General features: G+C 34.8%; 4 protein-coding genes across 5 annotated transcripts; 2 read left to right on the top strand and 2 right to left on the bottom strand.

The window, feature by feature from the left end:
- The first annotated feature begins 480 nt into the window (after positions 1-480).
- On the top strand, positions 481-2,480 carry DnaJ-1 (DnaJ (Hsp40) homolog 1). Its single transcript, XM_028180439.2, has 2 exons — positions 481-659; positions 770-2,480. Exons 1-2 carry the CDS (start codon positions 591-593, stop codon positions 1,925-1,927), a joined length of 1,227 nt encoding a protein of 408 aa, XP_028036240.1. The 5' UTR covers positions 481-590; the 3' UTR covers positions 1,928-2,480.
- A 4,636-nt stretch (positions 2,481-7,116) lies between these two features.
- mTTF (mitochondrial transcription termination factor) lies at positions 7,117-9,636 on the bottom strand. 2 transcript variants are annotated; one of them, XM_089740253.1, is made up of 6 exons: positions 9,357-9,636; positions 9,091-9,215; positions 8,840-8,936; positions 8,193-8,346; positions 7,501-7,651; positions 7,117-7,393 (listed from the first exon to the last, which is right to left on the bottom strand). In XM_089740253.1, the coding sequence occupies exons 1-6, from the start codon at positions 9,517-9,519 to the stop codon at positions 7,169-7,171; spliced, it is 915 nt and encodes a 304-aa protein (XP_089596379.1). In that variant the 5' UTR covers positions 9,520-9,636; the 3' UTR covers positions 7,117-7,168. The 2 variants fall into 2 exon arrangements, with proteins under 2 accessions (XP_089596379.1, XP_028033479.2); XM_028177678.2 differs by having other exon boundaries at positions 9,091-9,278; positions 9,357-9,633.
- Positions 9,637-13,015: 3,379 nt separating this feature from the next.
- LOC114245448 (uncharacterized) lies at positions 13,016-19,166 on the top strand. The gene is made up of 8 exons (XM_028177613.2): positions 13,016-13,178; positions 13,304-13,442; positions 14,800-14,977; positions 15,871-15,967; positions 16,519-16,615; positions 17,389-17,523; positions 17,857-17,958; positions 18,991-19,166. Exons 1-8 carry the CDS (start codon positions 13,042-13,044, stop codon positions 19,051-19,053), a joined length of 948 nt encoding a protein of 315 aa, XP_028033414.2. The 5' UTR covers positions 13,016-13,041; the 3' UTR covers positions 19,054-19,166.
- Positions 19,167-19,394: 228 nt separating this feature from the next.
- Positions 19,395-22,615, bottom strand: LOC114245512 (uncharacterized). Its single transcript, XM_028177699.2, has 4 exons — positions 22,273-22,615; positions 21,735-21,932; positions 21,075-21,388; positions 19,395-20,223 (listed from the first exon to the last, which is right to left on the bottom strand). The coding sequence occupies exons 1-4, from the start codon at positions 22,469-22,471 to the stop codon at positions 20,071-20,073; spliced, it is 864 nt and encodes a 287-aa protein (XP_028033500.2). The 5' UTR covers positions 22,472-22,615; the 3' UTR covers positions 19,395-20,070.
- Between the last annotated feature and the right edge of the window lie 1,074 nt (positions 22,616-23,689).

Below are 23,689 nucleotides of genomic sequence, written 5' to 3' on the forward strand. Positions count from 1 at the left end.
TGGCTGTATAGGGTATATTTCTTGTGCTTTTCCAGATGGATGTGAAATCACGTTTACAGAATCCAACAACTAAGGTCTAAAGATATTTATTAGGCACAATAGCATTATATTTTCACAATTATTGAAACTTTTAAAATTTTTTGGTTGGTGCTTCGGTTTTTTCTCTAAGGTAAAATAAATTTTATGTATTCACTTATATGTTAGTGTATTCGTTAACATTACAAGTGAAAGTAAAAGAATGTAAACAATTTTATTTTATACCGACAAATTTTTTCATTGAATATTTCTCGATTTGTGTGTTCGTATTTTGATTTTGAAATTTTTTATTTTTATCATAAGGATTTTGTAGTGGCGACATGTTGGGTTTAGTGCTACTACAGGCAGTCATGAGCGATAAACCAAACATTTGACGAATTCGAAATACATATTAAAATTTATTCTGTTTGGACCATGGACAAAATATCGATTTTATGCTATGATTCGAATTGTCAAAACGGCACAGCGCGCCTCTCTAAAACAAACCACCTTTTTCTAGTTGTCATTTAGCTAGGATTTCAGAATTCTTTTAATCCTCTACATCACGGGAAAAAATGGCTGATAACAAATTATACGAGATTTTGGGCGTTTCTAAAAATGCCAGCGAATCCGAAATTAAACGAGTAAGTTTAAATTCGTATTATTTAAATATGTAAACCATCACACACCGATTTCGTTACAAATTAATGCATGGTTACGTTTATTCCATTGTCTCGTTTTAATATTTTTTCAGAATTACCACAAACTTGCTAAAGAGTTCCACCCGGACAAAAATCCTGCAGCTGGTGATAAATTTAAAGAAATAAGTTACGCATATGAAGTGTTATCCGATCCTAAGAAAAGACAAGTGTATGACTTATACGGGCTCAAAGGACTACAGGAAGGCGGCCAAGGAGGAGGGTTTCCGGCTGATGAAATTTTTGGTAATTTCTTTGGTAACCTCTTTGGAATGGGTGGGAGTAGAGGATGTGGTCAAGGTCGTGGTCCAGTCCGTGGCGAAGATACCATGCATCCCCTTGCAGTGACATTAGAAGATTTGTATGCTGGGAAAACTACAAAATTGCAGCTCAGCAAAAACGTAATTTGTGCCCACTGTAAAGGTGTGGGAGGAAAACCAGGTTCTCTTATATCTTGTAAAGATTGCCGTGGACAAGGAATTAAAGTGTCATATCAACAAATTGCACCACACATGACTCGGCAATTTCATTCACGCTGTCCATCCTGTCTTGGTCAAGGTGAAACATTTAATGAAAAAGACAAATGCTCTAAATGCAAAGGAAAGAAAGTTTTGAATGAAACAAAGATTTTAGAGGTGCACATTGAAAAAGGTATGAGAGACAATCAAAAAATCTACTTCAGAGGTGAAGGAGACCAGCAGCCTGATACTGAACCTGGTGATGTGATTATTGTGTTACAACAAAAACCTCATGAAAAGTTTAAGAGGAACGGAGATAACTTAATAATGAAGCATGAAATCACACTTACTGAAGCATTGTGTGGTTTTGAATTTGTTGCTAAACATTTAGATGGAAGAGATTTGCTCATCAGACATTTACCTGGTGAAGTTATTAAGCCCGGTGATGTTAAATGTGTACAAGGTGAAGGAATGCCTATCTATAAAAATCTTTTTGAAAAGGGAAATTTCTATGTCAAATTTGATGTTGTTTTTCCTGAAAATCATTTTGCTAATGAGGAACAGTTAAAACAAATAGAAACTATTCTGCCCCCACGTCCTGCTTTTGTTATGCCTACAGGTGAAGATGTAGAAGAGGTTAATCTAATGGATTATTTCACACCTAGTGAAAGTAGCAGAGGCAGAGAAGAAGCCTATGCTAGTGATGATGAAGAACACATGCACGCTGGCCCTGGCGTTCAATGTGCTCATCAATAGTAAAATTTGTTTTATGTGCAATTCAAATTTACAGCAATTTATTATAGGTAGTGTAATATAATTTTACAGCACTTACATTTCACAGATATTTAAAAAAAAATACTGTGCTAACAAGGGCTGAATTGTAATTCTTGCAACTTTATCCTTTTTATTTTTTGCAATTTTTCTGATTCTTGCTTTTGTCAGATGACCAACAAAATTTAGATAAATAGTTGGATTTATAAAAATATTTACCTTATGTAATAAATTTAATCATTTTTCGGTTTTGCATTTTCATCAAATCTAACTCTCATTTTTTTATTGACTAGAAATAAAATCTAAAAAAGGAATTGGTACTATTAATAAATGAAAAAGACAAAACAAGGATGTTATATATTGTGTACAAAATAATTGTTAAATATCAATAATTATGGACAGTGAAGAGCTCTCACATACATTATTTTAATTTTTCTGTTCTCAAAACATGACAGCGCTGAAATGCAAGTGTTTTATGTAATTCATTCCAGGGACATTGTATGGCTGAGGCTAATTATAATTAAAAAAGTAAATAATACTTGTGTAAATTTCTTTCGCACTCAAATTAAAAACATTTACAAGATCAACTGGTTTCACAGATACAATTCCATTACCTTAATACTACGAGACAGTTCAAATTTGTGGCATCTAGTAATCATTATTTCAATCAACCTCTTTTTTTATAATTGCCTTTGTAGGCAGATGAGCATATTGCCCACCTAATGCTAAGTGGTGACCGTCCCTCATGGACGTCAGCATTCCCTGCCAATCCAAGTCTGCCTACCATGGAGTACTCTCCGCAGGCCTCGTTTGTAGGACATGTCATAGCGCTCAGGAAAACTGGGAAACACGAATAATTCCTCAGAGCTCTCCCCATGGAAGATACGGTAAAAAGACAGAGAGAACCGAAGTCCCTCCGCAGAGTCCAGAAGTTCCAAGCGATCCCCGAGAACGGGACTATTGACAATCCGAATGGCCCGTCTCTGTATGGAGTCAAATGGAAATAGCTGGTATTTGGGAGCAGAGGTAGGATCCATCTGAAGCCGGACCTGTGCTTTGTTGTAAAGTGCAAGTCTGCCCAGGCGTGAAATACCGCTTCGCTGTGTTGAGCATTCCCAACATTTTAGAAGCCAATTTGGCATTACGTTCAATACGGCTTCGTTACTGAACACCGTTCGATCTTACGATACCCAGAATCGTTATACTCGCACGAGGAGGCAGAGGCTCGGGACCCTATACGGGAACTATACTGAGACCTTAGAACTTATATCACAAGATGGGTGGCGCATTTTCGTTGTAGTTGTTTATGGGCTCCAGTAACCACTTAACACCAGGTCGGCTGTAAGCTCGTCCACCCATCTAAGCAATAAAAAAAAAAAAGAAAAAAAATACAGTTCGGCCCACTAGACTAGACAACGAGAAGCCGAAGCTCCTGCCTGACCGCACGCTGTGTGATGCGAATCTCAGGCAAAATAGGTATTATTTTTAATTAAAAGAATACAGTGAATAATTATTATTTCTGTATTTGTTTTTGTGGGCAAATATTAGTAGCATATACATCCTCAGTACTACTACTACTACTACAGTTGAGACGAAGCTAATAACACCTCTAATATTCAAATCTGCTGAAAGGTTTATACTAGAGTATGACAAGGAATAATACATAAACGAACTCGAAAAACATTACCCTCCTTTGTTACTCATCCTTTTTTACTGGTGGTAGGACCTCATGTGAGTCCGCACGGGTAGGTACAGAAAAGTCGTCAGTTCGTCGTATTCGAAGAGCTCAGCGACGATGGTGACCAGTGCTTAAAGAGCCCAAAAGCACCGAGAGCGAATCTCGTGGATCCGACAAGACATGCTTAGGGCGACGGCGGCTTTGCATTGCCCCGTCGCGCAGTCTGGGTCGGTTAATTAGCCGGTATAATTAGCGGTGGCCACGATTAAGGGGTTATCGTGGCGCCGCTTTATCAAAGTAGCGTTCTGACGCTTTGTTAAGATACTTAAGTATCAGTTCTACATTTACATCGTCGTAAAGATTGACATTCTTCACGTACCACGGTGCTCCGACGGCTAACCTGCACAAACGGGATTGGATGACTTGTGGTCTTAGTGCGAGTTTTTAAAGCCTAATTCTGGACGATAGCAGTAGCGCCAGGAAGGCTACCCTTTTAGAGAACGGCCGTACTTTTCATAGGGTCGACGTCGATGCGCCACTTCCGAAACCACTCTCCTAAATTGGTGGCCGCAATTTTGAGTTTACTGTGGATGAGCTGACTTAGAGGGCTGACAACCGCGGTGTGTCGTTAATGTATAGGCTAAAAAGTAGCAGGGAGAGAACAGAGCCTTGCAGGACTGCGGTCAAGATTTGACGCAGAAAAGAGCGAGTTCCCCCAACTCAATACCAAAACGAACGGTTCGACAAGAAATATCGAACACGAGACTATTTGGCACTCCCATGCTGTACAGTTTGTAAATTAAACCGTTGTGACAGACTTTGTCGAACGCCTTCACGATATCGAAGAAGAGGGCTCCCGTGGGAACGGATCTGCGTCTATTTAACCCTACTAAGATGTGCTCTGTGAAATGATACATTTGTTGGATACACAAGACAAGTGTTTGGCAAGGACTCCAAGCTGTTCATCGACCAGGATGCCTTTCGAAGTGATAAAGTCCTAGAGGCGTTTAGGAATTAGTCATTTGTACAGTTTGCCTATCGTTGGGAGGTGCCTAATCATGCCGTAGCTCGCGCTCGTCTTTGGGTTTACCAAGTTTGTGTATGCCGCGGGAAAGATGCAGTCTGCAAAATTGAAGATAACATAATTAGGTATCACTTGGGCAGGTAACATTTTTAATACGCGGTTGTGGATGACATATCCTTAGTTTGCAACAAAGGTGTATTTTAAACAGGTGCCTGGACTAATTTTGTAAAGTTGTAATTTAAATGAATCTACATCATGGATACATTTTGCGTGTAGGTGGTTTACCTTTTTAAAGTTTTATTTTACATAATATTCTTAAGTTTTTTACAGTTATTTATTTTTAAGATTTTCATTAGTGTCATGAAGAATCTATAAAAATATTTCAAAACTAGCGACTCGCCGGCGCTTCGCTTCGGGAACTGTAATTTATTATTGGTCTTATTGAATTTTCTATCTTCATCTTTCATGACATCGAGCACTCGGTTGTTTATAGTCATAACTATTCAAATATTTGTCCAAAAGACAAAGTTTGTATACTTTAATTACCTACCAGATGCGATAAAAGTATTTATTTTCATATATGGATCAATTTGTGACTACCAAATGTGCGTTTATAAGTAATTTATCATTTTTTATTGCATTTTTTGTTCACTATTTTGGCGATAATGATTTACACATAAAAGAGATATATTATATGCTGTCGCGGGCTATTTGTAGCAATATTTAAGATAATCATTTCTATAATACATAAATTGTAACAGCTTTTGCAGCGTCCCTACGCTACGCTAGAATAATTCGCAGATGGTAGATTTTTTCCTACTTACTTGACACTTATCGTTACATTTTGGGTAAATCACACTATTTCCTTATAAATTATAGCCTATGTGTTATTCTGATGGGTAGCTAGCTATATTATTGTAAAATTTCATCAGAAAACTACTTAATGGAAGTAGTTTTTGCGTAAAAGAGTAACAAACATAAATCCATACATTCTTTAAAACTTTCACATTTATAATATTAGTAGGATAAGTTTTATTACAGATTTTTGAAATACTTACTTACTTAGGTTATTTATTCATTCATCTGTATGTATAAAACTAATTGTCCTTTAACTGACATTAATTCTCAAATCAAACCAACGAATCTATAAAGCTGTGTGCTTAGTGCGAGTTTTTTAACTTTCTCGATAGCTTAAAATTAAGCCAATTTTGTATGCAGTTGGAACAGCGCCCCTAGTGGCAAATGTAGGAAAACGATCCCATTCCATACAAATATGAGCTTTTTATGAACTTTTACGCTATCGAGAACGTTAAAAAACTCGCACTAAGCATACTAGAATGACTATGATATTATACATATACCGGTAGCAACTAAGAAATATTCTCGTTATTCCAGTAAAAGCGCTTGTATGGAAAATCCTATTCCTTGTTCATACAATAAGCCTCTGCAATAGGGATTTTTTTAATAAACGCTTTTGTAAATCTTTCTTTTTATATTGTCCATATTTTAGAAACCTTTATCTATAGTATACTTCGAAAAAAGACAAATAATAAAAAAATACAAACTTCACGTCTACTAGTGTTTGTTCATATGAACAGCGCGGGTGCCGTACTCTTGGGGAGTTTTTGATCACTTAAGCCCATGATACGTTTGCCTGATGCTCGCGTCTAATGATAACTTCAAACTGATTGAACTTAAACGGGCCGTGTGTAAATGGTACATTCTGCAGATAGTTCAAGGTAAACAAAAACGAACAATTTTATACCATTTTTAATGTCCAGAGTTGTCATCGTGACTGCTTCTAACACCGCCTTTGTAACATACCACCTTTGGAATTTCGCAAACCGCGCTCGTGAATAAATAAGAGAAATAGGTGACATCAGCGGTTCTATGTAATAATAATTACGTAAATATAATATCTCACGGCAACTATTTGATGAATTTCAAATTTATATAACACTAGCGGACCCGGCAGACGTTGTCCTGCAAAAATTCATTAGTCGATTTTTTTTATTGCCCTTGTAGGCAGACGACATACGGCCCACTTGATGGTGAGTGGTTACCGTCGCCCATGGACTTCAGCAATGCCAGGGTCAGAGCCAAGTCGCTGCCTACCGCTTAATACTCTCCACATGCCTCGTTTGAAGAAAGACATTTAGGATCCAGCCGTTTAGTTGTAGTATAGATAAATAACCTAGATACCGACTGCAGCGCCAACTGCCGGGCTGATTTGTGAATCTAAATTATCCAGAGCGCCACCCAAACGCATACAAAAAAAACATTCAAATCGGTCCTGCCGTTTAGGAGTTTAGTGACAAACACACGCGCAGAAGAAATATATTACGAAGATTGAAACCATGATGGAAATCTAAACGCAGAATATGTTCATATATATATATATTTAAATTTTATATTTTATTATTATTAGTAACTTCGAATCACACTCTCTATTTTATAATTAAAATTAAACTATTAAACACAATTTATTTAATTATTCTTTAATATGCAAGTATTAATAGAGCAACTATTTATCCTTTTTAGCAAGTAATTGTAAGGTATCACAATACTTTTTAAAATCTCTTCTACTTCTACAAAGAACATTCAAATTTATGTCATTGACACCCAAATCACGTAACATTTCGAGTCTATGCTGTACAGTTTTTTGAGAAGCTGATAACACTCTTGATTTATTAGCGATGTCTTCAACAGTAAATCCTTCATTAATAAGAAAATCTAGGAAATTTTTTGCCTGAAAACATTTATTAAAAATCAAATCAAGTATTACTTGGATGTTATATTCATCTAAGATGTAAAAAAATATAACGTCACTATAATTAATTAATCTACCATAATTACTTTGGTCACTCTGATTGTTTTTAATGCAGGTGTTTTTGAGTACAGCTCTTCCACAGAATCAAGTGATGTATTCAGACGATTAGCTAAATAAATCTGTGTCGACTTTGTTTCTCCTAGAATATTTTTAGTTTCTTGGCTTAATCTAATTGACCTGAAATTAAAGAGAATAAAATAATCTTAAATTTACTTAAAATATTAATTGTTGAGAAGTAAAAACACAATATAAATAAAATTTTGATTATTTACTGTGTAATAAAAATACCATAGACAACATAGCATAAATACAGCTACCGCCTTGACACATACGAAGTTACAAATTGAGTGGGTTTTGTGTATATACATTGCTGTACAAGTACTATTGCAGTAATTTGGGTCCTAATTTGTATGGGTATTTGGTCAGTATTCCTAATTTTAGAACTTAAAACATTCTTGCAGATAGGCATCCATAATAAGTGTCAGGTCAGCAATTATTTTTATTTCTACAGTTAAGTAGTTAATATTATAGTAGTAAAGTATAGTTAATTTGTGATAAAATCAAACCTATATATTGTAATTATTATTATTACTTAGCATAGCAAAATTAGTAACAGTTATTATTAGAGATTAGACTGAATGAACCACCATGCGTTTGTGCACTGTCCTACATGCATTGGTCTAGTTTTTTAGTATATTAGTATTTTCTGTTAACCCACCTATTTAGTACCTCCTCAGGGCATCTAACCATCCAAGGATATAAGTTGTCAATACCCTTATCTTTGACTTGTTGAAGTCTTAGGCGTATTGTGTCATGATGATATTTTAATATCCATAAATCCCGAATTATTCTGTCTTCAGACACACCCATTTCTAAAATTTCAAAAAAATTAATCATTCATTACTACTTCAAAAAAATTCAAAACTAAGCATAAAAGAACAGTAACATTCACATCAATTTTTGTTTCACATATTTTAGTATTATTTTTACTGTGACTCTCTACTTCAAGATAGTTGGATAAACAATAACAATTTATGTAAAAGGATTTAAAATGCCATAGAGGGGAGAAAGGCTATTTGGTTTAAGGGACATGTTTGCAACATAACAGGAGAGTCATTTGAAGTTTAAAATTTGGAAAAAATATCCTAACAAAAAATTATTCAGCTATTTCAATGGAGTAAGTTTAATTGAAGTTATATTAAAAACATCGAACTGTTGATGCTAACACCAAATAAAACAGACCTTTAATTACAAAGATAAATGTTGCCTATTAAACAAAATGTCGCATAAACCAAATATCCTTTCACCCCTCAACATAATTTAAAATTTTTGTACTGATTCATATTAAAACATTGATATACTAACCTAACAAAATATCTAAGGCATTTTTCAACCAATCAAATGATAGGGAGTAAACAAAGATTCTTTTAGTTAATTTTTCACATAAGCCAGTTGGTGAACACTGTAACAAAACGCATCAAGTTCCAATTTTATTTGTCTTAAATTTACTCTATCTAATTTAAAGTATTTTATAGTCCAATAAAAATATATGGTAACTCAATCAATAGTGCAGAAATTGAGATTTTTAATTAAATAACTGTACAGCCTGTACAAACCTTTAATCGAGATGCCAAATAATAAAGCCGGTTTTCACAGAAACCATTTTCAACATCATTCATAGTGACCTTGTATATGTGAAGCAATGTTTTCATTGGTAGCTTGTAGAATGGCACAGCATCCTCTGGAGATTTCAAGTTTAATAGTAAAACTATTTTTGCTTTTGGTTCATTGTAGCAATTTATCTCTAAAGAGAGAGCAAACAATTGAATTTATTCAGTAATACAACTAAAGGTCCTAATCTGTTAATGGTTATTATACTTACCATCTTTTGTATTCGATTTTAGAGTTTGTACAGGTATATAAATCTGGTTATAGATAATTTTGTTTTTGCAAACATTATTGACGTTTACCCACAAAATATTCCAAAAACTATTATAAGAATGAGGCCGTACGAGAAACGAAGAAATCATAAGCCGTCCAATCATTCTAATTTAAATATTTAAGCATAAATGGCAGAAGCAATTTACTTTTTTACTTTCTACTTATTTGAAGATTATTTTAGGCAATACGCTAGTAACAGTATAAATACGTTATTTAATTTCCAAGATATTGAATAATAGAATCCAGGAGTAAATTAACTAAATGAGGATTTATAGGTATTTCATTTTAAATCAATATTGCGTGCGTGAAATAATATGACTAGATTGTAAAATAAAAATTTTGAAAACTTCATTAATTCAACAAGAAATTATTACAGAATAATTCTACAAAACAATCTCAAAGTAAACAAACAAAAATTCACAATATGTATGTAGTAGTAGTTTTATTTTTCCAAATGGAAAGGCAAAGGTATCACACCATACAGCCTAATCTTTTACATATATTTTTTTTATGAAATATGATATGTATTGATATGATATGATATGATATGATATGAAATTAAATGAAATGAAATGATATGGAATGAAATATAATCTCAGTAAAATAGTGGTCATTTACTGAGATTTTTTCAGTGGACTTTGGAGGATCCCGAGAAGTTACGTCCAACGGCTTTGTTTCATTTTTCCACATTTGTGCACTTTTACAGATACTAAACAGTTAATAAACCACCGTTATTACACATTTCAATCTGAAGAAACACTAAATAGACAAAATAAAACAAATCGCTCAACTTCACACCTCACGTTCCCGCCAAAAAAATTAAATTCGAGTTCATCACCATAGATAATAAACTTATTTTTTTAAGGGATTTTATGACCTGGTAACTAAGACTTTTAGGTCATGTCTCATTTAATTTTATATTCCTTTTATGAAAAACGATAATATAGAGTGAAATGAAATGAAGATGATTAATTTGAATTAATAAAGATGAACCATATATACCTTAATCTGACGCGCTTGAGTATTTCAAAATGGAGAATTTTTTTTTCATAATAAAATAATAGCCATGAGTTTGCGTCACATCGAAATCGTCAGATTATTGCATGAGAGCTTTATTTAAGGTTCACGGACCCCCTAAGAAAATCTGACGCGCTCGATTACTTTTTTTTTTCATTTTAACCCTTACCTACCATCATCATGCATACGATCAGATTAACATACATACATTATTAAAAATACGTAGGACATTTATGTTATCAATATCTGACGCGCTCGCAATGGCGGATCCAGGGGGGGGTCATGGGGGTCATGACCACCCCCTGAGCTGATTTTATTTATATATTTTGTCAACATACAGATTTTATGTAACTACATACCTTCAATATTTAATTAATTTAATATAATATAATAACTTTGTATAATGGCAAACGTTTGGGAACGAACGCATCTAAATTTGACTATTTGACCCCCTCCTGGCGCCAAAGCTGGATCCGCCCTTGCGCGCTCGGCTGTGTCAATTCAACAGTTTTGTTTACAAATTTGAAAATCTATACCCGCTTCCCCCACCAATGAAAAGGTATATATTATATAACATTATGTAATGTAATGTAATGCGTTTCCGTTTTGCAAGGCGGGGCAGCCGTTGTACTGTTAAAAATGAGAATTTACAACTCATGTCTCAAGGTGGGTGCCGGCATTTATGTTGTAGATATCTATGGGCTCCGGTAACTACTTAACATCAGGTGGGCCGTGAGCTCGTACACCCCAGTAAGCAATAAAAAAAATCGCTTCTTTCAACAAATTTCAAACAATGAATACGACAAAAAATGCAATCTTATGAGAATTTATTACGGTTCATAAACTATTGCAAAGGACAATGCTCAAAAGTGGGCCAACTTTATGTCAAAACTATTTGTACTTGAAAAACTATGCCTTATTTTTTCATGTTGTTTAGTTTATGTATCAACATTTCTTTCATCCTGGCATTGTTTTACAAAAAAATTAATTATTTATTTGATAACATCCCAAAACGGAGTGCCATACTTTTTAAATTCGCCAATAGGCAAAGGGCTTAGCCCATACAACTTATAGTAAACCTATATGCTGCCAAACGAGAGAGTTGTCTGAGACTTGAACAACAAATAAAAAAAAATAGCCAATGGTTATAATTCACAGACTTTTTAGTTTATTTTTGTTCAATTCAATATTTATATATTGTAATAATAATTATTACTTAAAACCATGAATTATTTAATATTTTTAGATATTAATGATTCCATTAGTAAAAATCTCAATGGCCTACCATTATTCTATTCTTATTATATATGATCAGAGAGTTTTGGCAGCAACCCGAGTGAAGCATCACTTGAAGTTTTATTTTAATGTTTTTTTAATATTTTATTGTGTTGTATAATATATAAATTGGGTGTTGTTTTGTGTACTAAACATCAATAATCGTTGTTCACGATTATTGAGGCATTGGAATAAAACTGTGGCTAACATAGCAGTGACTCTTTTTTTTTCAAGATAAAAGGTCTGCGGAAATTCACGCTCATTCAATGTGCTATTCATCGAGTTGACGTCAAAACTCCCAAAAAGCAATAAAAAGAGATACACCGGCTTTTTATTGACATAAAAAAAAAATTTACTACGACAGACTAGGCTGTATAGGCTACGCTCTTTGTCTGCCTATTGGCGAATTTAAAAACAACAACAACAATATTGTTGCTGGCTTCCGGATTTTCATTTCATTTTATTATTATTATGAGGATATAATAATAATAAAATGTACGTAAGGGCTTATTTCTAGCAACATTAACCACAATTAACTTATTTAATTCTGTAAATAAAGATGAGAGCGATTATTGATTTTGAACAAAACAATTAACAACTTAATTTTAGCTGCAGAAAAAAACAGATTTCTCTTAAACCTGGTTGAGAATATAAAAATCGTTTTCTGAATATGAAACGATATTTCTTTGTCTATCAAATTAAGTTAAAACCATCATGACATGACAACTTTTTTTAGGGGCCCAAACGTCTATAGAAAATGGGCATTGTCCTTTATTACAGAAGTTGCTAAAATTCACTTTTATTGCAATAACAAAATAAACTATTTGATGATATCCTAATAGGCTTTTAATACACCCACGGGAAGAGAAGGGGTACTTACCCAACACATACAGTGCTGCCTCATCCACTCCAATTTTATTTTATATTTTAATTTTCATTTCATTTAAATTTTCACACAACAATTTTGGCTCAGTATATTATGTTTTCCTTGCTTATCAAATAGACGAAACAAATAGAAAATAAAGATTTAATTATTTTGGGGCTTTTTGGCGGGAACGCGAGGAGTGAAGTTGTGTGATTTGTTTTATTTTGTCTATTTAGTGTTTTTTCAGGTTTAAATGCGTAATAGCTCTGGTTTATTAACTGTTTAGTATCTGTGAAACTGCACAAGTGCACATTCATATTAATAAAAATATAAAAGATTAGGCTATATGGTATGACCCCTATGCCTTTCCAGTTGGAAAAATAAAACTACTACTACTTAATTATTTTGGCGCCAATTTCTAAATTTACAGAAATACACACGTAAAGGACAGAAAATATATTTACGAAACATGGACCATAATTACAAATATTCATTGAAAAACCCAAATTTTTTAAACATTGGTTATATTAATGCAGTTGCAAACTTAAACGATAAACGTGACAGATCAGCCCCATCATCATACCATTGGAAAATATTAAAATGCAGGTGAGATTACCTAAGCCAAATTAAATATGTATGAATTTTATTTTTTTGATTTATTCACAAATATGTGAATAAATCAAAAAAATAAAATTAATTTAATTAATAAATTAAGTTTTTTTTTCAAACAGAATGTTAATTTTTTCCAATTCGTCCATATTGGCATGTCCCGACAAAACTGATGTCAAACAAATTCATGTAATATTTAATAAAGTTGGTGATGACTATGATATGCTAAACTCAATGTTTTTACGATTTTCACTTATTCAAGTAAGTAATTATTATTTTAACTGTGGGTGTAATGAATGTATTAACACAATTAGACCAAGATTTTATCATTAGCAATAAAAACTAAGTTAAGATATCTCATAATTATTCTTCGAAAAATTAAGCTATCCAAAATTGAAATAATGTACGTTAGATTATTTTAAAATTTACGGCTGCTGAGTCAAACCTACACTCACACCATTATGGCTCAGTGTTTTCTCACAGACGTGAAAATGGGAGTGATAAACGGGCAGCCGTTGTTCTGTGTTAACATCATCCATTTGACAATTATTTAAGGGCCGTCTGGTGTAGTGGTAAGTGACATGGTCACTACACAAGGGGGTCGCGGGTTCGAATCCCGCCAAGGGAAGATAGTTGTATGATAAATATAAATGTCTTTTCTAGGGTTATGGATGTATATCAAATATATGTATGTGTATAATAAAAATCTTACATTTATTTCCGTTATCTGGTACCTGTAACACAAGTTCTTTACGAACTTATCACGGGACCAGTTAACGTGGCGTGATTGTTAGTAAATCTTTATTTATTTATTTAAATTGGTTTCTGGTTGGGTAGCGGCGTTGGTGAATGTAGCACCGGTGCGGCAGAACGGTGTGCTTACTTGCTTAGTGCGAGTTTTTTAACGTTCTCGATAGCGTAAAAGTTAACACTTTGTATAGAGTTGGAACATTTGCCTACGTTGCCGCTAAGGGCGCTGTTCCAATTGCATATAAATTTGAGTTAACTTTTACGATATCGAGAACGTTAAAAAACTCGCACTAAGTACTCAGAGGTGAAGACGAATGCTTTTTTAGCATACCTATTTTAAGTAACCTCGAAGGGTTGTGCTAGCTTCACCGAAAGTGTAGGCGAACTCGCCTATAGTTTAGTTTGGAAGGACTGGGCTTCTTTGTTCCTTTCTACGGTAGTAACACACTACGTGACTACACTACCGGTCGCTGCATTATGGTGTTTGTACCTCGCCGCACGCCGCCGCTACTGATGAGCAGTTCGATACCTAAGGCGTCCTAATAGTCCATCACTTTACGTCAGTTTCAATAATGTTTTCACAAATGATATTTTAAACGGTATTTACTTTTGCGTATCATCATCATAGTCGGTTGCTCTTGGAACAGCAGTCGTGGTCATGTGGAATTCTTGCTTATTAAAGCCTTTACAGATGTTTTCCATAGTTTGCGAACCGAGGCCTAGCGCACGCACTCGTTTAATTAGCGGGGTTTCAGTAAGGTCTGTATAATGTACAAAAAGCATACTTTTTAATATTTTTTTATAGTTAATTATATTTCCATTTCCATATCTCTTAAAAAATACAATATCAAAATAATTGTGATTTTAGCAAGGTCCAATAAAAAATGCCACCCCAGAGTTATTTGAACTGTGTTTTCATTATACAATGACCGCCAAACTGGCTCCAGTTTGGAATGTTCTTGGATATAATTTTATGATAAATAATAGAGATTTTTTGACAAGTACAAAGTCAGAAGACGGCATCAAATATTCCATTCGAAGTAGTGGTGAGACATTTGCAATTTCCATAAAATATGTAACTTTAGATTTAGTATTTAAACTATCAGACCTGTAGGGAGTACTTCCTGGCAGTACTGACTGGTGCTAGCACGTCTTGTTTTGAATAAAGCGTCATATTGTTACAAAGGATACCTGTCTGCGGGATCACAACGACGTGATAGTTCCATTACAATTGGACATTAAAAAAGTCACCATCATTTACTGGTTTTTCGAATTTTCTTTTTAAAATTAGATGTCAGAAATTATATACCAAATAATATTATAAAAACAAAAGTAACATGATTCTGATTAACGATTATACTATTAAATTACATTATACGATTATAACATTATATTAAATACAGAATTTTTACTGGTGGTAGGACCTCTTGTGAGTCCGCGCGGGTAGGTACCACCGCCCTGCCTATTTCTGCCGTGAAGCAGTAATGCGTTTCGGTTTGAAGGGTGGGGTGGCCGTTGTATTGTAAAAACTGAAAACTTACAATTCATGTCTCAAAATGAGTGGCAGCATTTACGTTGTTGATGTCTATGGGATCCGATTTCTTGGATATATGGGATCCATTTAACACTAGAAGTACAGTGAGCTCGTCCACCCATCTAAGCAATGAAAATAAAGTATAAACAAAGGTTGACAGAAGAATAATTGATTCGTTGTGCTCGAGTACTCTTGATTCCGAAAGTATATTTAATTTTCATTTGAGAACTTTTTTCCTCGAATCAATTATTCTATTAATTACACTTATATTTTCTACTTAATTACTTAATTTCTACTTAATTACACTATCTACTACACTACTTTTCAGCTTGGTATATCATAAACCCTTTGTGGGACAACCTAATACCTATAGATAAGTTTTTCTAAGTGCAAAAAATATTTCAGAGCTCGTTACTGCTATAGAACTGAAACCAGTAAAGATACATTTAATTAGATCGAAGGAAGAGTTTTTAGTTGGTGAAACAATAAGAGTTTTGCCAAGGTATTTATTTTTTCAATAGGTATACAGTCAAACCTGGATAAGCGAGAGTTCAAGGGAGCACAATCTTATTCTCGCTTATAAAGGTTTCTCACTAACCCGAGTTTCTCGCTAATGCTCCCTCTGAATTTCATTCCACGAAATAGAATAGGTTCAATATTGACGAGAAAACAATTCAAAAACAATAGAAGGAAGTTCCACTAAAGTTAAGAATGAGTCATAAAATAGCAGATGTTAAATTTGTAATTTGTTTTTTCATTTGTTCCTCCTAAATAATATAAATAAATAAAGCTCGACTGTCGCTTATAGAGGTATAGATAAGTAGCAGTCTCACTTACAGAGGTCGATGAGGGAAAAACGACTCTCTCTTACAGAGGTTTCTGTTTCTCTCTAATAGAGGTTTTGGGAGCTTAAAATGACGGGTCCTGGCTATTACTCTCACTTATAGAGTTTTCTCACTTATCCAGTTCTCGCTTACCCAGGTTTGACTGTATAATTGTTTTACATAGGCATTTCATTTTATGAAAACAAAATATTATTATCATTCTTAACAGTTTGAACAAAGCTTGCATCGATGACTTCTGTAATAGTTTATCTGAATCGAATAATTTTAAATGCTACAAGGATCTGCGTCGGCATTGGAAAAATATTGTAAGTAGCACTATGTCGCATGTTTTATTACGGCAATAAATCACTTGCAACATAAAAAAATTATACAAATACTAAAATTATTACAGTCATCTCAAAAATAAACGAACATCGGTCTAGTATTTTTACGAGCTGAGTTCTGAATAAGATTTCTATCAATAACAGCTTTTTTTTCCTATCTATGCTGATAGCCTTGAGAGACTATTTCAGCTTCTCCTTGAAGTGTAGGTGAGCTCATGGCGCTCTAACCGGTAGTGTTGCTAACATTGGCCCTAGCAAGAGCAGTGATTCGCAGAATCCATCACCGGATCGGAAACGCGACCCACTGAAAAGATCCAGTGGGAAACTCAGTGGGCTGTGTCTGTGGGTTAATTTACTCGTCGAGCCCTTCGTCGCAATCGACGGGTTCGGCGAGGACGGTGACTGGAAAAGAACCGCATTAATTGTTCTCACCTTCAGAATTGTGCACACACACACACAAGCGTTCTCACACACACGTACGCAAGACATTGTTTTACACTCACGCACTAATAACTTCACTATACACAACATTAAAGTCCTCAATAGAGTTTATGAATGTTTTTTATTTTATCACCTCGGATCGTTTTTTACCGCTTCGATTCCCGGAAGGTGATTTGCCGCGTTATGTTATTACACTCGTCTGCCTCTTCTACACGTAAAAACTTTGCAACATGTTTTCATCATGAGAATATAACATTTTATATCAAATTAGAACTAGTAAATTTTACTTAATTTGTGTAACTATTTGTTACCAGCATGGTTATAGGCTACCAAACGATGAATGCCCATATTACAAAGTACGTTTTTGGCGAGGGGAACCACTGACCTACCCGAAAATATGTATTCTTAAAGACTTTCCTATTGTGACTCCAGTACAAAGACCGAGAGAAGTATATCTTGTGTTATAAACTAATCTCTTAGTGGTAAATAATAAACAGTAGACAGATCGAATTAAAAGCGATTTAATAAGTTTGACTTAATTCTGCGCTGAGCCGTTAACAGAATTACTAATACTTAATGCTTCGTTAAAAGTTTTTTAATACGCTTTTATTAGCTTCAGACGTATGTATGTTTGTAACGGAATCTTTGAACATGATTTTGACCCCCTTCAAAACGTCGGATTAGCTCAAAATTTGGTACACTTATTAAGGACCGATGAAAATTAAATATTTTATTTATTTACAAAAAAAATATTTAATAAGTAATTGTTTTATTTTCAATAGAATATTATACTGGCAAATTTTTTGGACTGCCTCAAAAGTAAAATGTCTCATTTTCTCGGAATGACTTTAATAATTGAAGGTGTGGATAACGTAAGACACCAAGTAAGTGTAGTTGTTATTATTAATAGTGAATTATGTTTGTACTTGTATAATAATGCATTCTTTAGTAGGTACTTAATTTGCAAAATAATGCAAAATCGTCCTCATTACCGATTTTGCGGACCAAATGGTAAACAGTCGACGTCGCCCAAAACAGGTCATATCGGATCCTCCCGATCCACTAACGGTGCTATTAGGTACCTCAAGCACCGGTCATCGTTCTCGTCGAACCCGTCGATTGCGACGAAGGGCTCGGCGACTTAATTAACCCACAGACACAGCACACTAAGTTTCTCGCCGTATCTTCTCAGTGGGTCGCGTTTCCGAACCGGTGGTAGATTCTGCGAAGCACTGCTCTTGCTAGGGTCAGTATTAGCAACTTCGTCAGGTTTGAGCTCCGTGAGCTCACCTACTCGTCCGGTAACGCTGATATAATCTCTCAAGGCTATCAGCATAGGTAGGAGAAAAAAAAACGTCTTATGTGTAAATATGTAACACAAATATTTAGGTATCGTTTCAATCAAACGTTTTTCGTTACAATACAGTATTTCAAAATAATTTTCGTGCTCTTCTCGATTATGGGCATCAGTTTCTAGAATGTGACGATTAAACTGCGAAACGATGCGAAAGTAAATAAATCATTCGTGATGCCAAAATTAGTCCTTTTTACGCACGGTAGAGGCGGCTACTTTATAGAGCTTTAAAGAGATTATTTGAATCAAATAATATTTTCTCGATAGCGATACGAATATGTAGTTTTTCATTAGTCTTTCGTGCTCGCCCCTCTGATCTCTAAGTATGGCTGGATCGACATAGATTTTTTTTTATATGCTCCTAGTACTTAGTTCGTACGAGGTTTTTAGGACAAAAGAAATAGGAATGTTTGTCGGAATAATAATAATTGAATATTAAAAAAATGTATTATAATCAGTTTCATTTAAATATACAATCACTGTCGACTCAAAAAATAAAATCAGCGTCTTTATAACTATAAAATACCACATTCCAAAATATAACATTAACGATTTATTTCAGAGTATCGTAAACATGTCTGAAACGCAAGCAGTTAGTTTATGCACTCCGACACAGGAACTATAATCGGAAGTGGATGAAGCGTTGTAGGTACAGCTAATTCACTATGGTTTTTATAGGGACTAGTATTAACTACAACGTAATTAGCCTCTACTTAATTTTCTTTTTAAGCAATTGATACGCCGCTGTTGGATTCCTAAATTGTAAGAAATACGTTTCGAATAGCTCAGTGTATAGATAGATAAATTTAGAGAAACGCAACACAAATATCAAAAATACTTTCTGTATTTGTAATTAACGTGCGTACTTCAAAGAGCATTACATATTTTTTTAATACTTCTGGCGTTTTATTTCAACATGTATATTGTTATGCCCAACCGATATTAAAATTAAAATAAAACAAACAATTTTAAAATTGTGTAATGTCATTATTATTTTCAATTATATTTATAATTATATTTATTTATAGACGAATCAAGAATTAAAACTATTTTTATTGGTCTGTGGTAGCAAGATTTTCGGCCAAGTTGGTATTAAGCGGTTAATAGGCCCATAGACACCCAAAACATGAAAGATGGCGCCAATCTCAAGACAATGCAGTTTATTAATCCTCTCGACGATCCTATTCATTCAAACCTTAACGCTTGGCTGTTTGCGAAATAGAACAGGACCGCGGCGTCGACCTATGCGGGCTCACAAAACGGCCTACCAAACAAAGTACGAACAATTTTGGCGGTCTGTGTGCTTAGTGCGAGTTTTTTAACGTTCTCGATAACGTAAAAGTTAGCTCATTTTGTATGGACTGGGATCGTTTGCGTACGTTTGCCGTTAGGGACGCTGTTTTAACAGCATACAAAATTGGGCTAACTTTTACGCTATCGATAACGTTAAAAAACTCGCACTAAGCACGCGGATTTTCATTTTACGAAGGAAATATACCTTCACCGTATGTATCATAATTTCTAATTCTTGCGTTTTATCAGTTTATTTATTAATTAAAATAATAGCTATCATAACCATGTCATACTTTAGTTTTATAAAATACTCCTCTCCCAATTTCTTTATGTGAACTGAATTTTAAAATCAATGGCGCAGCGTTTCGTTGCACGTTGGTGAGGAAACCCTAACTATATTTTGTCTTGGAGTCAGCGACGACTGTCCTACGGACTGATTGAAGAATCTCACTACGGATGGTGATAAATTACGATCAGTGTAGTGAGATGATGATCTCATGCTCTGAAACAAAGTAAGTATTGATTATTACATTAATAAAAACTTGATAACATTAAGAATATGATACACGAGCAATGGCGGATCCAGGGGGTGGGTCATGGGGGTCATGACCACCCCCTGAGCTGGTTCCAGGACTTAGGTGGACCACTAATTGAATATAATGATTTTATTTATATATTTTGTCACCATACAGATTTTATGTAACTACATACCTTCAATATTTAATTAATTTAATATAATATAATAACTTTGTATAATGGCAAACGCTTGGGAACGAACGCATCTAAATTTGACTATGTGACCCCCTCCTGGCGCCAAAGCTGGATCCGCCCTTGTACACGAGTACATAACATGTACATACGTACATGTCAGAAATTAAGCTAAGGTGGGCTATATTATTGTTGGCATCTCCTTTGTGGTTATCCAAACAGACTCAAAAATCAAGTGGCTACATGAGTTTATTTCTCGAAATAATTTGGTAGGACATTATATTGTACGATTTGTTACAACGAAACAAAAATTCAGATTTTTATGAGTAGGTGCTAGCTTTAAGATCGTAACATGATTATTTACACTACCTAATCATACTATCGAAAATTTCAAAATTTTACATGAGTTTGAACGCGGGACACAGCTAGATCAGATCATTAATATACTAATTTCTCATAGATATAATTTCACAAAGTAATGAATGAATGTTAGTCATCCGTGAGCTTAGGTTTCGGCATTCGCGGTGCGGTGCGGTGTCTATTGATAGGTTGTCGTATAGGCTCCAATAATCACTACGCAAATGGCTGTGTAGATTCTTGTCTAAGCTAGATAATTGCTTGAGAACTCTAATGATTTTTGCGTACCGGTCTACTAGTTCTTGAAGTGGTACTAGGTGAAATTGTATTCAAGGTAGGTTCTTGCTGTAATATGTTTCTTGGAGAATTCGGAACTGCAATATTGGTATTTGTCGAGGATCTCTGCAAGCTAAGTGAAGCGTCACGACCCGCTGAATTGATACTGCACGTGTTATTTTGTTGTGAAGTGTTCCTCGAGGTTATTGGACGCGTAGTAATTATTAGTGGTCTATTAGCTTCATTTTCGGGAAAATGACTTGATCCCGGTGCCTCTAACCAATTCGATACTTTATAGCCTTTTGCCAATTGGTCAAGGGTTTTTCCTGTAATAGAGTTAATTTTTTTTATTTTTTTATTTTTTATTTTTTATTGCTTAGATGGGTGGACGAGCTCACAGCCCACCCGGTGTTAAGTGGTTACTGGAGCCCATAGACATCTACAATGTAAATGCGCCACCCACCTTGAGATATAAGTTCTAAGGTCTCAAGTATAGTTACAACGGTTGCCCCACCCTTCAAACCGAAACGCATTATTGCTTCACGGCAGAAATAAGCAGGGTGGTGGTACTTACCCGCGTGGACTCACAAGAGGTCCTACCACCAGTAGTTGCGTTGGTTGTGTAATGAATGTGAATGTTGAAAAATCAGGATAAAATTTAAACTTATTCACCTGTTAGAGACGTCGGTACATGTACGTTACATCGTCCCGTAGCCAATATTTTTTTTAATGCTACAACATTTTTAAACACAATTGCTACTGCAGCTCCGTCTGCTAGTTGTGAAGAATCACAATATGAAAGTAAAAATATCCAATTATCAGTATTCCAGTGCTTTCCAGAAAATACAGCAAGCTGTAACGTAGAAGCCCCTGAAAAAAAATTATATTAGGTTGTGAGGTAACCACAAATGTCATAGAAATAATACCCTTGAAATGTTGTCTTGAAAAACCGTGTATGTACGTATCAATCTATACGTATAATTGATACTTAAATCTGTTTTATACCTATCTGCTTTCATAATTCTTAAGTTTTGCATTTATTGAAAACCATATTAAATTCAACTATAAGAAATCAGTTATAGATTTTCAAAGCACAGCTATAAAAATATAACCCATATTATCTAGAATAACACCAACAAATTTAATTTAAAAATGCATTTCAAGTTTGTTTATAGTAAGTTATTTTATTTTGTTGATAAAAAAAACTGACCTGTTCCACTCAATAAATGAGGATCTGCACCAAATTGAATAAACAATTTTACCACAGCAAACAATCCATGTCGAGCAGCCAACCTTATTGGCCACCCACCTTCGTAGTTTGGATTTAAGCCAGATCGGAGAAATTCAATTATGCCGTCAATATTATCATGTATTATTAGGTCTCTTATTGTACTACTACACACGTCCATGTTTCAGGGGGCTTCTTAAAAAAGGGTTAAATTCAACTTTTAGACAAAATATAATTTCATTTTATTCGTTAAAATGGCCTACGAGAAAAACAATATATTTTATAAGTACCTACAAAATTTAAAAAATTCTTTAATCTACTTAATAACATATAAATATTACTATTAATATAGATAGGTATCCCAGAATGAAGTCGTCGTGGCCTAAAGGATAAGACGTCCGGTGCAGCGGTCTAGCGATGCAACGGTGTTCGAATCCCGCAGGCTGGTACCAACTTTTCTAAAGAAATACGTACTTAGCAAACGTTCACGATTGACTTCCACGGTGAAGAAATAATATCGTGTAATAAAAAACTAATCCGCAAAATTATAATTTGCGTAATTACTGGTGATAGGACGTTTTGTGAGTCCGCAGGGGTTGGTACTACCAACTTGCCTATTTCTGCCGTGAAGCAGTAATGCGTTTCGGTTTGAAGGTTAGGGCAGCCTTTGTACTGTAAAAACGGAGACCTTAGAATTCTTGTCTCAAGGTACCTATATTAAATATATTGGTTCCGGTAACCACTTAACACCAGGTGGGCCGTGAGCTCGTCTACCCACCTAAGCACTAAAAAAAATGCAGAAGAAAAATAAAAGTTTTTGAACTAGGTATGAGATGTTTAATTTTCCACAGTCTGTCTTAGAGATTTGTTCTAGAAGATGGAATAATGTTGCTGCAACAACAAGACCGTCGAGGCAGTTTTTTTGGTCTTCACGCCATCCCGCCATAGATAATTCACTTACTATTCATTGACGCCGCGTTGTTATTTGGCGTCCATACGTCATGCTTACTGGATGCCGTACTATCAGGTCACCTCACCTCTATTTTCTTGTACTGTCCAAAACGGGTTCTGCCATTTGGGTTTTATTTTTATGTTGCTAGGTATGTATAACAAGCTCACCTTGTGTTAAATGTTTTTTTTTATTGGCCTTGTAGACAGACGAGCATATGATCCACCTGACGGTGAGTGGTTACTGTCGTCCATGGACTTCAGTAATGCCAGGGGCAGAGCTAAGCCGCTGCCTACCATTAAGTACTCTCCACAAGCCTCGTTTGATCAAAGACATGTGACTCTAAGTATCCCAATACCTGTGGAACGTTGCATGGATACGTCTTGGAATTGCGGTACCATAACAAAGGTGTCCTTCTTCGCAGTAAACGCGCAAACTTGTGTCTTCAAC

Source organism: Bombyx mandarina, chromosome 04 (assembly GCF_030267445.1).
Source record: "Bombyx mandarina strain Sakado chromosome 04, ASM3026744v2".
Taxonomy (NCBI): domain Eukaryota; kingdom Metazoa; phylum Arthropoda; class Insecta; order Lepidoptera; family Bombycidae; genus Bombyx; species Bombyx mandarina.

Bases quoted from the DNA above. Each gene is read 5' to 3' on its own strand.
- DnaJ-1 (XM_028180439.2), top strand. From the start codon at position 591: ATGGCTGATAACAAATTATACGAGATTTTGGGCGTTTCTAAAAATGCC. The intron at 660-769 runs GTAAGTTTAAAT...ATATTTTTTCAG, and splicing joins GCGAATCCGAAATTAAACGA to AATTACCACAAACTTGCTAA.
- LOC114245448 (XM_028177613.2), top strand. From the start codon at position 13,042: ATGGACCATAATTACAAATATTCATTGAAAAACCCAAATTTTTTAAAC. The intron at 16,616-17,388 runs GTAAGTAGCACT...ATTTGTTACCAG, and splicing joins GTCGGCATTGGAAAAATATT to CATGGTTATAGGCTACCAAA. The intron at 17,959-18,990 runs GTAAGTGTAGTT...GATTTATTTCAG, and splicing joins TGGATAACGTAAGACACCAA to AGTATCGTAAACATGTCTGA.
- mTTF (XM_028177678.2), bottom strand. From the start codon at position 9,519: ATGATTGGACGGCTTATGATTTCTTCGTTTCTCGTACGGCCTCATTCT. The intron at 7,652-8,192 runs GTGGGTTAACAG...CTTTAATTTCAG, and splicing joins CCTGAGGAGGTACTAAATAG to GTCAATTAGATTAAGCCAAG. The intron at 7,394-7,500 runs GTAATTATGGTA...AAATGTTTTCAG, and splicing joins AAACAATCAGAGTGACCAAA to GCAAAAAATTTCCTAGATTT.
- LOC114245512 (XM_028177699.2), bottom strand. From the start codon at position 22,471: ATGGACGTGTGTAGTAGTACAATAAGAGACCTAATAATACATGATAAT. The intron at 21,933-22,272 runs GTCAGTTTTTTT...ATTTTTTTTCAG, and splicing joins TCATTTATTGAGTGGAACAG to GGGCTTCTACGTTACAGCTT. The intron at 21,389-21,734 runs GTGAATAAGTTT...ACTCTATTACAG, and splicing joins TGTACCGACGTCTCTAACAG to GAAAAACCCTTGACCAATTG.